Genomic DNA, 11,733 nt, shown 5'->3' with positions numbered 1-11,733 from the left:
CCACTGCAGGGAACCATACCTAGTCAATTCCTAGGTGTCCTAACTGATCACAACAATGACAACTCCTTTTACCCCCCATCCATGCATACACATTACAAGTTTACAATAAGAAAAGAGTATACTCTTTTTATTTATTTATATATTTTTTTCATTGGTAATAACAATATTCTCTTCTTTCCTCTTAGTTTAGCATTACAAACCATCATGCAAGACACTCTTTAACCAATGGGGCCTTTCGAGGTGACAACCAAATTGACATAAATCAATAATTTATTCAGTTAGGGATTCTAAATTAAAGTGGTTCGTGCTCAAGATAACAGAAGATACAAAGAGCGATTCAGAACAAAGAACACTCAAGACAGGACTATGTTATCCAATTTCTACTTCAAAGCATGACATACATCATGAGTGACTCATCAACCATCATAGTAAAAGAAAGCAACCAAAGAACACAATTCAACCAGTCTCAGTATTCTTCCTAACCAAAAGCAACTATTTTTCAAAAATTTTCAAATTTTCCTCAAAATCAACAATAACATGCGTAAAACAATCAACTCAAAACAACATGCATAAAAGCACAAGATTCAAGCACAACGTACGCCCCCCATCCCAAACTTAAAAAGATGCATTGTCCCCAATGCATAATATCTAAAACAATCACACAATAGATGAGTGATACAAGCCTGGGTAATGAGCAGGGATTCACGAATCTAGATGGCGAACTGATGCTTGAAAACACTTAAGCATCCTTTCCAACCTGAGGATCAAAACAAAATAATCATGAGATGGATCTATATCTTTAAAAAAAAAAAAAAAATCAAATAACAAATAAAATTAAGCTGAATCAAAACAAGAACACTTGGGTTGCCTCCCAAGAAGCGCTTAGTTTGACGTCTTTTGCTAGACCAGGACCAATTGATCACTCTGTAAAGTGTAAGTCCTCCATACGTCACTCCTCATCTCCACAGTAGTGTTTCAACCTTTGGGCATTGACTTTGAACGTTGCTCCATCCTTACCATGTAGCTCCACTACACCATAAAGAGTAACATCCTTGATTACGAATGCTCCGGACCATCGAGACTTAAGTTTTCCTGGAAACAATCGAAGACGAGAGTTAAACAGCAAAACCCGTTGACCAGGTAGAAAAGCTCTAGGTACAATCCGACTATCATGCCATTTCGTCGTGTGTTCCTTATAAATCTTAGAATTCTCATATGCTTGGTTTCGGAACTCCTCCATCACATTAAGTTGCAATAATCTGTGCTTCCCAGCTGTTTGAAGATCAAAATTCAGCTTCTTAATAGCCCAATAATCTCGATGCTCTAACTCAACAGGCAGATGGCACGCCTTTCCAAACACTAACTTGTACGGGGATGTACCAATCAGAGTTTTAAAAGCCATTCTATACACCCACAAAGCATCATCAAGCTTTAATGCCCAATCCTTCCTGTTGGCTTGAACTGTCTTTTCTAGAATTTGCTTAATCTCCCTGTTAGATACTTCAGCTAACCCGTTAGTCTGTGGGTGATAAGCTAAAGATACCTTATGCTTAACCTCATATTTAGAAAGCATCCTGTCAAGAAATTTATTACAAAAGTGAGATCGCTCATCACTAATCAGTGCTCACGGGGTGCCAAACTGTGTGAAAATATTTTTATGTAAGAATTTAAGGACCATACGAGCATCATTTGTCCTAGTAGCAACCGCTTCTACCCACTTTGAAACATAATCTACCGCAAGCAGAATATAAGAGTACCCTCAGAAGGTGAGAAAGGACCCATAAAATTGATAACTGGTAGAAATACAAGTTATTACAGCTCAAATAAGTAAAACAATGAGAGAATGTGATGATAAAATAGGCAATATCATGTATGAAAGTGCTAAACTGAAAGGAATTACGATCGCAAACGTTCATCGCATAAAAGTAGTTAATTTACCTATTTTGTGCAGGTACAATGCGATGACACATATGAAATTGCGATCCAAAGGCACAATGTGTCAGCACACTTGAAGATTGCGATCGCAAGTTATGCGATCGTGAGAAGTTTCTAAAAAGAGGCGGCCGCATAAAGATCTCACATTAAGGTGACAGCATAATAAATCATGATGGGACGAAAAGCTGATAACGGTCGATTTCGAATTTAGTTGACAAGCCATTAAAAGCCACACTGTAGCAAGTACACTCAACTTTCGGTGACCATTAAACGACGCATCAGAGAGGGGAATTAATACCGCCCATCATTGCAATCATTAGCAAGAAAGGCGGCTTCACCTTGAAATCTATAAATATCGAAGGCTACTAGTGAAAAAGGAGTTAGAGAGTTAGTTAGTTAGTCCATTCTCGCGCACACTTATACATAGAGGACGGAGAGAGCAAGGAGACGAGGAAGCCGAGAGATCATTCCCGGACAGATCGAGAGACTGCCGGAAAGCAATACAAAAGAGAGAGGGCCAACACTTGCGAGAGCAAGAATCCACATTGAGAACAGAGTTGAAGTGAAATAAAAGAGCAGTGTAAAAGGCCACGGGAAGCAGGCATAACTTACCGAGCTTGTTATCTCTCATATCCATTTGTTATTTTTATTTAGTACTTATTTACAGAAAATGGAAATCTCATTTCAATTTGTGTTCAATCTCTTCATACCTCGCATGAGTAGCTAAATTTCTGAATGGGTTGAGAAGTACTTAGCTAGCATGACTTAAAATTTACATTTTATGCGTTCATCTTGTCTTATGTAAGCATCACTCACCATTTGGACAACTTGAAAGAGTATTCTAAGGATAGAATCTAGACTTGAGAGGTCAGATTAGAATATAGGCTTGAGAGAGTCGGATTAGAATCGCATAAGCAAGAAATAGAAACTTAGACATAAGTTCTATTACTATTTACACATCGCATGCACTCTAGAAATAGAAATGATTGTATGCGGTCACCTTGTCTTATGTGTGCATAATTCATAATCGCATAGGCAAGAGTAGAGGCTTAGAATAAGTCCTATCGACTGTTTCGCATATACATCGCATGCGCCCAAGAAATAAAATTATGACATTCTTCATTGAGAAATGACGTGCTATTATTTGTGTGTAGCATGGTCGCATAATTTGTGCACAATCTAGGAAATGTTAGCTAAACCCCTTTTCAACCCTTCATCACATACTTATTGTAACTCTACGCTTTCATCAAACTCTGTATTCAACTCGTCGCATAGTAAAATCTCAATTAAAACCTATCCACTTCATTTATTTTTACCACCGCAAAAGAATCAAAGTGTTTTGTCGCATATCTACTTAGTAATCCATGTGTTCGACCTGGACTTACCTGGAGACCTAAAAGGTTTATACTTGGGCCTCGTTAGGAAATTGCTAAACGCATCATAATTACATGCATCAGTTTTTGGCACTGTTGCCTGGGGCTACGATATATATTGTGCTAACAGCAAACCTCTTTGATTTTCTTTGCAGCTTTCGACCTCTGTGCAGTGCCATTCCTTCGGTAAAGGAAGAAGCAAGCGTCGCATGAGCGAAGGACACGCTCTTGAGCCCAATTACGACCCAGAGATTGAAAGAACATTTCAAAGAAGACAGAAAAATAGACGCCGATAAGAAGGAAGAACTCCCAGAATGGCGGAGGAAGAAAGAGCCGCAAATGCAAACAACATAATGACGAATCCTATCCTACTGGCGAATGATCGTAATAGACCCATTCGGGAATATGCGTCACCAAACTTGTATGATTTCTCCCCAAGAATCATGAGGCCAGCATTGGACAGATCAAGGTTTAAGATGAAGCCGGTAATGTTACAGATGATACAGACAGTAGGACAGTTTGGTGGATGGTGTGGTGAAGATCCGCACGCCCATCTCCGAAGCTTCATTGAAATTTGTAACACATTTTTGTTCCCTAATATCTCCGCTGAAGAAGTTCGACTCACGCTATTCCCATTTTCGTTATGCGATAAAGTAAGAAAATGGGCATATTCCCTCGAACCAGGAGAGATAACTTCATGGGAACAGGTTGTGGAGAAGTTTATGAAGAAGTGTTTCCCTCCTACAGAGAATGCCAGAAGAAGGAAGTTAATCAAAAACTTTGAACAAGAAGAAGACGAATCACTCAGTGACGCATGGGTGAGGTTCAAGAGATTAGTGCGCAACTGCCCGCACAATGGATTGCTAGACTGCCTCCAAATGGAGATTTTCTATAATGGACTAAATCCTACATCGCAGACAGCTGCTAATGTGGCAGCAGCAGGCAGTCTGCTAGATAAGACTTACAATGAGGCAAAGAACATTCTTGATTGCATATCGAAAAACCATGAAGATTGGCAAGAAAGCGATCAACGATTAAAACCCAGAGAAGGTAACGCAAATAATGGTGCCATCACATCTCTGTAAAATCAAATGAATGCAATGATAAATTTATTACAGAGCATCGCAATCAACAATCCTGGAACGTAGAGAGGGCAAGTCAACGCAATAAAACAGACAAGCACGAGCTGTGCTACATGTGGAGAATCGCATTCAGTTGAAGAGTGTCCATGAAACCCGCCGTCAATCTACTTTGTCAAGAACAACCCTTTTTCAAACACATATAACCCTGGGTGGAGAAACCACCCTAAGTTTTCTTGGAAAAATAACCAATAACAAGGCTATCAACCTATGGCGCAAAAAGAAGGACCACAAGGATTTTTCCAACGAACTAACAGTCAATAGCAACAACAAGCCAGTAGCTCTCAAGCACCACCATCATTCTCTCTGGAGAACCTGTTAAAACAGTACATTGAAAAGAATGAGACAGTCCTCCAGAATCAGGTGACTTCCATATGCAATCTAGAAATCCAAATTGGACAGATTACGGGAGAGATGAAAAATAGACCGTAAGGGACCCTGCCAAGCTCAACTGAGCTCCCACGCAACTTGAGGAACACATGGAAAGAACACTGCCAAGTAGTCACCCTGCGAAGTGGAAAGACGACAGCGAAAGTTAGGAAGGAGCCTAGCAGGACCGAAAGCTGTTTGATTGACATATTTTATTAAATGTCAGATAAATGTTTGTATAATACAATTATTAAATGATACTAAATGTCAAATAAAATACCTCATATTTTATTAAATAAATAAACTGTTTGTATAATACAATTACAAACTACAGGACCCACGAGATTTAAAGCATCAATCCCAACATATCTATCATTGATTGACATCTTTTAGTGTCTAGTTTTCTATATTTGAAAATATTTCTAATAATTTTGTCATTTAAAATAATTAGTTTTAATAATATTTTGTATTCACTATAATATCTAATAAGTAACTCTAGTTAGTTTTATACTTTATAAATATATTATCAAACACTTTTTTTAACAATGGTTTAAATTATAATCTATGTATGAATTTATTACAAAATATATGAAAACATGAATACAACTTTGTTTCTTAAATCTATTATTTTAAAAGAATCCTAAATTATTACAATTTAATTAATGAAATTTGGACTATAACCTCAAGATTTTTCCTCTTAAAAAGTCGATGTCCCTATCAATGACAATGTTATAATCTTTTTGTACCACAAAAAGTTATTGACATTAAATTCCAATGAACCGTACCGTACATGATTCTGTATTCCTGACCGTAAAAGGCACATGTTTTTTTTCTCAATTTAATTCTTATTATTAAGTTTAAGCATAAAATTTTGTATTTAATATATATATATGGAGAAAATGTTGCCTGGGTTCTTATCAATTGTTTAGTCATATGATTCGTCTTGACTATCATTGGTATTTGATGCATCATTAAGTTGTATTGAATCAAATTAACTTTTTTTTTCTGATGTGAAAGAGAGATCTCTTCTCCTACTTTCTAAAATGATGAATATAACGTATGTGAGATTGTAAGTATCGTAGATTCTCTTACTCCCAATCAAGTGGTCTTTTAAGTCTCATAGATGTTGTCCGTAGGTCATGCTATGTTTTGATATGATCGTCTCCTATTGTTTTTGATGAAGAATCCTATCGAGTAAGTTTGTACATGTTTTTTTTATGGTGATTTATTAAAATGGATATATTATAAAAAATAAATAAATAAATAAATTTCAATAACAATCAGTTTTTTTTCGCCCAAGAAGTGGAAGATTATATATTGAAATATTTAGGTATAGTAAATGCCCGTTGGGGAGGGTGCATGCAAAAATTTTCAGCTCCATGTAAAAGTGGACCTTCATTTTCCTAGGGATTTGCATTATATAAAAAATGAGATATGAACATTGGTTTGTTGCATTTAAGTACATTATTTTACATTATTTATAGTAGTTGGCAAAAAATATTGAGGAAATGTTTATTGAAAAAAAAAAAAAAGGAATGTTTCGAGAATTAATGTCTAGATATTAAATATACATAAAAAAAATTGAAAGATAGAGCTTAATTTTAAAGATAAATGAGTGCATCAATGGAGTTGGGTAAATATCATTTATGGTGTGTTTGGAATACATTTTTAAATGATTAATTTAAAAAATAAGTAATTTTGGAATAAACTGGAATGTAGCAACCACGCAAAATAATTTTTCAAGTATATTTGAATTAGTTTTTATTAAAAGTGTTTGAATAGAAACGAATTTTCTAAAAAAATGTTTTTTTAAATAATCTAAAAGGATCCATATAATGCATTATATCAAAATGAGGGACGACATATATCGTTTATATAGTTCATTTTATATGTAGTTTATAATATAAAATAGTGAATAGTGGATCATCCATTGATCAACTAACTCAAGTCGAGTCATTGCTTCACTCTTATTTATATTGATTATTATAAGGTTGAGAATCAACTTACATTTGAAATAATAATTGGCCTCTCATCTCCTAAATTTTACTAAAGTTATTTATTAATTTTCTATAAATTTTTTCACATTTTTATAGATTTGATATTGAAACGGGAGATAAATCAACATTTTTATTATATTGAAAAAAAATCCATAAAATATTTAGAAAAAAAAAAACATTAAAGTGTTACTAATATAAATTTAATATTAATATCGACATCACATTTTCATAAAATCAAGACCTAAACATTTGATTCAATATGATTTAATTTTAGTTTAAAGAAGTTGAAATTTAGTCTCTATGATTTGATATAAGTTAAAAGGATTTTATCAAACCATGAAGACTATTTATAAAATTTTATTAAATTATAAAAATTCTAACTTCTAAAATTATAGGGATTAAATTTTAATTTTTTAAAACTATAGAGGTTTAAATTTATAATTTAAATCCATATATATATTTTGTTTCTTTCTTACATATTCTATTTCCAACAAATATGCCATTAATTGCTTAAAAAAGGTTGTACTATATTAAAGTATATAATGTATTTTAAACTCAACTTTAAAAAGGAAAAAAGAAGAGTAGTCTAGAGAGAGAGAAAGAGAGAGTGGTCTCAGTCACAAATTGGTGTCCATTGGTCTGATTGATTTAACCTCCACACAGTTTTCCTTTGTTTTCTTTCAAACAACTCAGTAAGGAAGAGGAAGTGCAGTTTTTAGTGATCCCCACTTCTTCTTCTTCTTCAATCCGCCATGGAAATGGACCTCCACCACCTCCAATAGAACAACAACTTCTCCCACATTCTCTCTTCCACTTTTTCTCTCTCCTCTGCTCATCAAAATCAAATTGGAACAGTTATGAGTGTGTTTACTGGTGACCCATTTCCACTCTTTTGAGAATCTCCACTGTTTTTCATCTTCTTCCTTCATATTCTCTCTGTTTCTTTCACAATGCTTCTCTGATTCTGTAACAACTGCTGCAGTGTTCTGATGGGTTGATTGATTCTTTACAATCCCAATTATGCTTTGATTTCCCATTGTTTTTGTAGAAGGTGGAGCTTCAAACCCAATGCTGGATCTTAACCTCGAAGTTGTTTCCTCTGAGTCGGCTTCCGATTCGGTTGAGATGGTTACTGAGAGGTTTCTGCAGTTTCCGGCGAATAGAATGGAAAGCGCCGGTAGCTTTAACTCGTCCTCCGTCGTTAACGGCGATCTTTCCGCTAGTACCACCGGCGATGAGGACTCGTCTTCTAACGCTGACGAGGCGTTCCCGTTCACCTTTGGTAAAGACTACGTGGTTCAGGAAAGCTTAACGGCGAAATCACTCTGTGTTTTCGATGACCACCGCGATCAGACGATGGAGCTCTTCCCATTAACAGGGGGGATATCTTCTGGTTCGAGTCCTCAGAAGCGGTGGCCGGAGGTTTCTCCGCCGGAATTTGGTTATTGTGGTGGTGTGCCGCAGCGGCGAATAGCCGCACCGCCGGCGCAGCAACAGCATCAGCCGATGAGGAAGAACCGACGAGGTCCAAGGTCTCGAAGTTCGCAGTATCGTGGAGTTACTTTTTATCGACGAACAGGAAGATGGGAATCGCATATTTGGTAAGGGTTTTATTCTCTTTGAAAATTCCTTCTCATCATTAGGTTGCTTGAATTTGAATCCGCCATTTATGCCATTCTTGAGCACATTTTCTGTTCATTACAGGGACTGCGGGAAACAGGTTTATCTGGGTAGGATTTTCTAATTTTCCTTTTTCAAACTCTTATTACTCATTCTCTCTGATCAAACTCTTGTTCATAATCATGGCTATGGCTGTTTCTCTTTTCCTTCAGGTGGTTTTGATACTGCACATGCTGCTGCTAGGTAACAAAACAAAAAAACCATCTCTTATTCATTGTTTGTGTATTTTTTTCGTTGGATTTCTCTTAGAATTCGGATTTTCCATTTCAGAGCATATGATCGAGCGGCGATCAAGTTTCGTGGGATCGATGCAGATATCAATTTCAATGTCTGTGATTATGATGAAGATATTAAGCAGGTGGGATTGGCTAAGATAATATTTATTACTGTCAGAAATTCAAATTCTCTTTTAACGCCATTGATGAATATCTTTACTCTGGCTGCCATTAATAACCCAGATGAGTAATTTCACCAAGGAAGAGTTTGTTCATATTCTTCGTCGCCATAGCACTGGATTTTCAAGGGGAAGCTCGAAGTACAGAGGAGTTACTCTGCATAAATGTGGACGATGGGAAGCTCGTATGGGCCAGTTTTTGGGCAAGAAGTGAGTCTAAATTATACTATGGTCTTAGCTTTTGTACAGAACATCATGGGACTTAGTTTTCTGTGTTTGTTGACTAATGTTTCTAGGATTTTGTCTTCAATTGAGCTGTTTTTGTTGGCCTTTTCATCTTCGTAGGTACATATATCTTGGACTCTTTGATAGTGAGATTGAGGCTGCAAGGTCGTCTTAAATCATTCATGTTTAGCCTTTGTAATTTGCACCTTTTCCTTTTAACTTCAAATTTTGCTGCTTAATCAGGGCATACGACAAGGCTGCCTTAAGATGCAATGGTAAGGAGGCTGTTACAAATTTTGAGCCAAGTTCTTATGTGGCAGAGATGGCTTCTGAAACTGACACTGGAGGTCTGTTCCTTCTCTGTTTATACAATTTGCTAGTTGATCATTGTCATTTTTGTTGTTCTTAACAGCCCCGTTTGCTCGATCGGATTACACGTAATGATCACTATCGAAAACTCTCTATTTCCTTTATGCAGAGAACAACCAGATTCTTGATCTGAACTTGGGAATTGCTCCCCCAAATCATTCTGATGCTGGAAGTGAGAGCATTGGCATGTTTGGTAATGGTATTCATCACAGCTCACACAACATGCTTGTTGACAGAAGAGCTATGGTAATTCCCAAGACCAACTTCTGGAATTCTTTCTACTGACTGTTAAAGTTTTGGTATGACTTAATTTACCACAACTCATCATTTTAAACTTTTTGTTTGACCGGTGATTTTACGTTGACTATGCCTAGCTGTATTTCATTTTCTTTTCATGTTTGGCTAACATCTAGCTCCACTGGCAGCCTGAGAACTCTGTTTCAGCAGCAATTAGATCATCTCAGCCATATAGCTCTGCAGTGCCTTCCAATTACCATTCTTCTTGGAATGTTTCAAATTCCAGTTTCTTTCCCATCTCCAGGGTAATAATTGCACTATTTCAAAAAGAAAGTTCATTAAACTATATGATCTGACTGGGGAAAAATAATATTGTTTTTCATATTACCCTGCATCTGTATTAATCAGTAGATAATATACAAGGTTACACAATTCATTTATTTTAGTCGAAGGAACTATTGTAGTACATATTTCCTTGATATAATCAGTAGATGTATTATTATATGTCAAGAGATCCACATTGTTCATTTATTTTAGTTTTTAAGGGACTATTGTAGTACATACATTGTTGTCAAGAGATCCAGTCATATTTTGCTTACCTACGAATTCGGTAAATATATTGTTTTATCATGTGAGGTCCACAAAACACATTTATTTCAGTTGAAGGGTACATATTTCTTCTGTTTACATTCAGCCCCCTCACTTACTCGGTAGATAAAAGTAGCTGCATCATTTTATTATGTGGGGCTCACCTTTCTCTAGTCTCTTTTTCTTTTTAATTGGTTTTATAAGTTCAACAACATGTGGAGTTGGAGTCGAAAGATTTGAATCTCTCAACTTTTGCATCGAGGATATATGTCTAAACTAGTTGAACTATATTCAAATTGGCCGTTGGTGTTGTCTTTACTGAATCTTTTTACATTCAATATGAACATCATTAAAATTTGTTGGAATGCATTGAATTTATTATTCGATGCTTCGAATGACCAAATATGAATTCTCTAACCCTATTGACATCTTTACTATTTATATTTTTCTAATATTCATCTCTAATAATAAATCGATCTCTCCTACTCATGGACCTAGTTAACAGACTGTTAATAAACTACGTAAATCTCTACGTCAATCTTTACTGTTTACGTTTCTCTTGCTTTCTTTATTCGTTGATTTCATAATAAAATTGTTGAACGCAGGAAAGAGCAACAGAGATGAGGATGGGGGTTGAGTCTTGGGAGTGGCAGATCCATGGCCACGCAAGTGCAACAACCTCTGTGCCACTCTTCTCTGCGGCAGCATCATCAGGATTCCCTTCTTCTTTTTCTTCTTCATCAACTGCCATTTCATCAGCATCACCTGCTGTTGGTGAAATCCATTTCCCAGCAATCTTCTACTGTAGGAGTTGAGCAGAAAGCACCAGGTGGAACTGAAAGAAGGAACACAACTCACAGGTTAAAAAGGCATTCTTTGTTTCTGAAAGATTATAGGTAACCTAAAAACTCACTCTGGCTTATTTCAAGGGCATTTATAGTTGTATTTTAACTAAGATTCACTATGTTGAGATTACTATTGGATGTTGAGGTGACTAACTTTAGTACTCATCCAACTTCCCTTTTCTATAGCTGCATTAACAATGTTGTTATTTTGGGATTAGTGAACCTATGGATTTTAAGCTTCTTGAATTGTCCTAATCTTGCAAGCTAGACCCTAGCTTTACTTGAGTTCTTATCTAAGGTTTAGTTTGGGCCAGCTGGTTTAATCAGACCGCCTCAATGATATCTGAGCATTTTGCACTTTCATGAAATTTTCTATCTTATTTGTGTACGAATTGATTGTGATTGTGGTTATGTAATTTGTGTTGTTGACATAAAATTTGATACCTTGACAATTTGAGTTTTTAAGGTTGTGTCCCCTTTTTTTCTTTTTCTTTTTCTTTTTTTTTTTTAATTAATTGTGTTTATTTTCTCGCTATTTCTTTACCTTCATTTTTACTATTCTTAATGAAACATTTTAACTTA

The 11,733-nt window shown here is 35.9% G+C and overlaps 2 protein-coding genes across 2 annotated transcripts in view; one reads left to right on the top strand and one right to left on the bottom strand.

Annotated features, from left to right (window-relative positions):
- LOC120090791 (ATP synthase subunit beta, chloroplastic-like) overlaps window positions 1–5,608 on the bottom strand; it is a 7,171-nt gene extending 1,563 nt beyond the window's left edge. The window contains exons 1-2 of the mRNA XM_039048499.1: window positions 5,602–5,608; window positions 5,492–5,552 (exon numbers count right to left, since the gene is read on the bottom strand). Coding sequence (XP_038904427.1) covers window positions 5,492–5,552; window positions 5,602–5,608 — 68 coding nt within the window. The remainder of the gene's footprint in view (window positions 1–5,491; window positions 5,553–5,601) is intronic.
- A 1,774-nt stretch (window positions 5,609–7,382) lies between these two features.
- On the top strand, window positions 7,383–11,474 carry LOC120089959 (AP2-like ethylene-responsive transcription factor TOE3). Its single transcript, XM_039047411.1, has 10 exons — window positions 7,383–8,414; window positions 8,518–8,543; window positions 8,646–8,676; window positions 8,764–8,851; window positions 8,952–9,097; window positions 9,233–9,277; window positions 9,356–9,459; window positions 9,591–9,727; window positions 9,907–10,023; window positions 10,912–11,474. The coding sequence occupies exons 1-10, from the start codon at window positions 7,882–7,884 to the stop codon at window positions 11,119–11,121; spliced, it is 1,437 nt and encodes a 478-aa protein (XP_038903339.1). The 5' UTR covers window positions 7,383–7,881; the 3' UTR covers window positions 11,122–11,474.
- Window positions 11,475–11,733: the final 259 nt, after the last annotated feature.

Source organism: Benincasa hispida, chromosome 11, assembly GCF_009727055.1.
Source record: "Benincasa hispida cultivar B227 chromosome 11, ASM972705v1, whole genome shotgun sequence".
In the NCBI taxonomy this organism is placed as follows: domain Eukaryota; kingdom Viridiplantae; phylum Streptophyta; class Magnoliopsida; order Cucurbitales; family Cucurbitaceae; genus Benincasa; species Benincasa hispida.
Note: the sequence above shows the minus strand (reverse complement) of the source record. Positions and strands in the feature narration are given on the sequence as shown.

Bases quoted from the DNA above. Each gene is read 5' to 3' on its own strand.
- LOC120089959 (XM_039047411.1), top strand. From the start codon at position 7,882: ATGCTGGATCTTAACCTCGAAGTTGTTTCCTCTGAGTCGGCTTCCGAT. The intron at 8,677-8,763 runs GTAACAAAACAA...TTTCCATTTCAG, and splicing joins ACTGCACATGCTGCTGCTAG to AGCATATGATCGAGCGGCGA. The intron at 9,278-9,355 runs GTCGTCTTAAAT...CTGCTTAATCAG, and splicing joins AGTGAGATTGAGGCTGCAAG to GGCATACGACAAGGCTGCCT.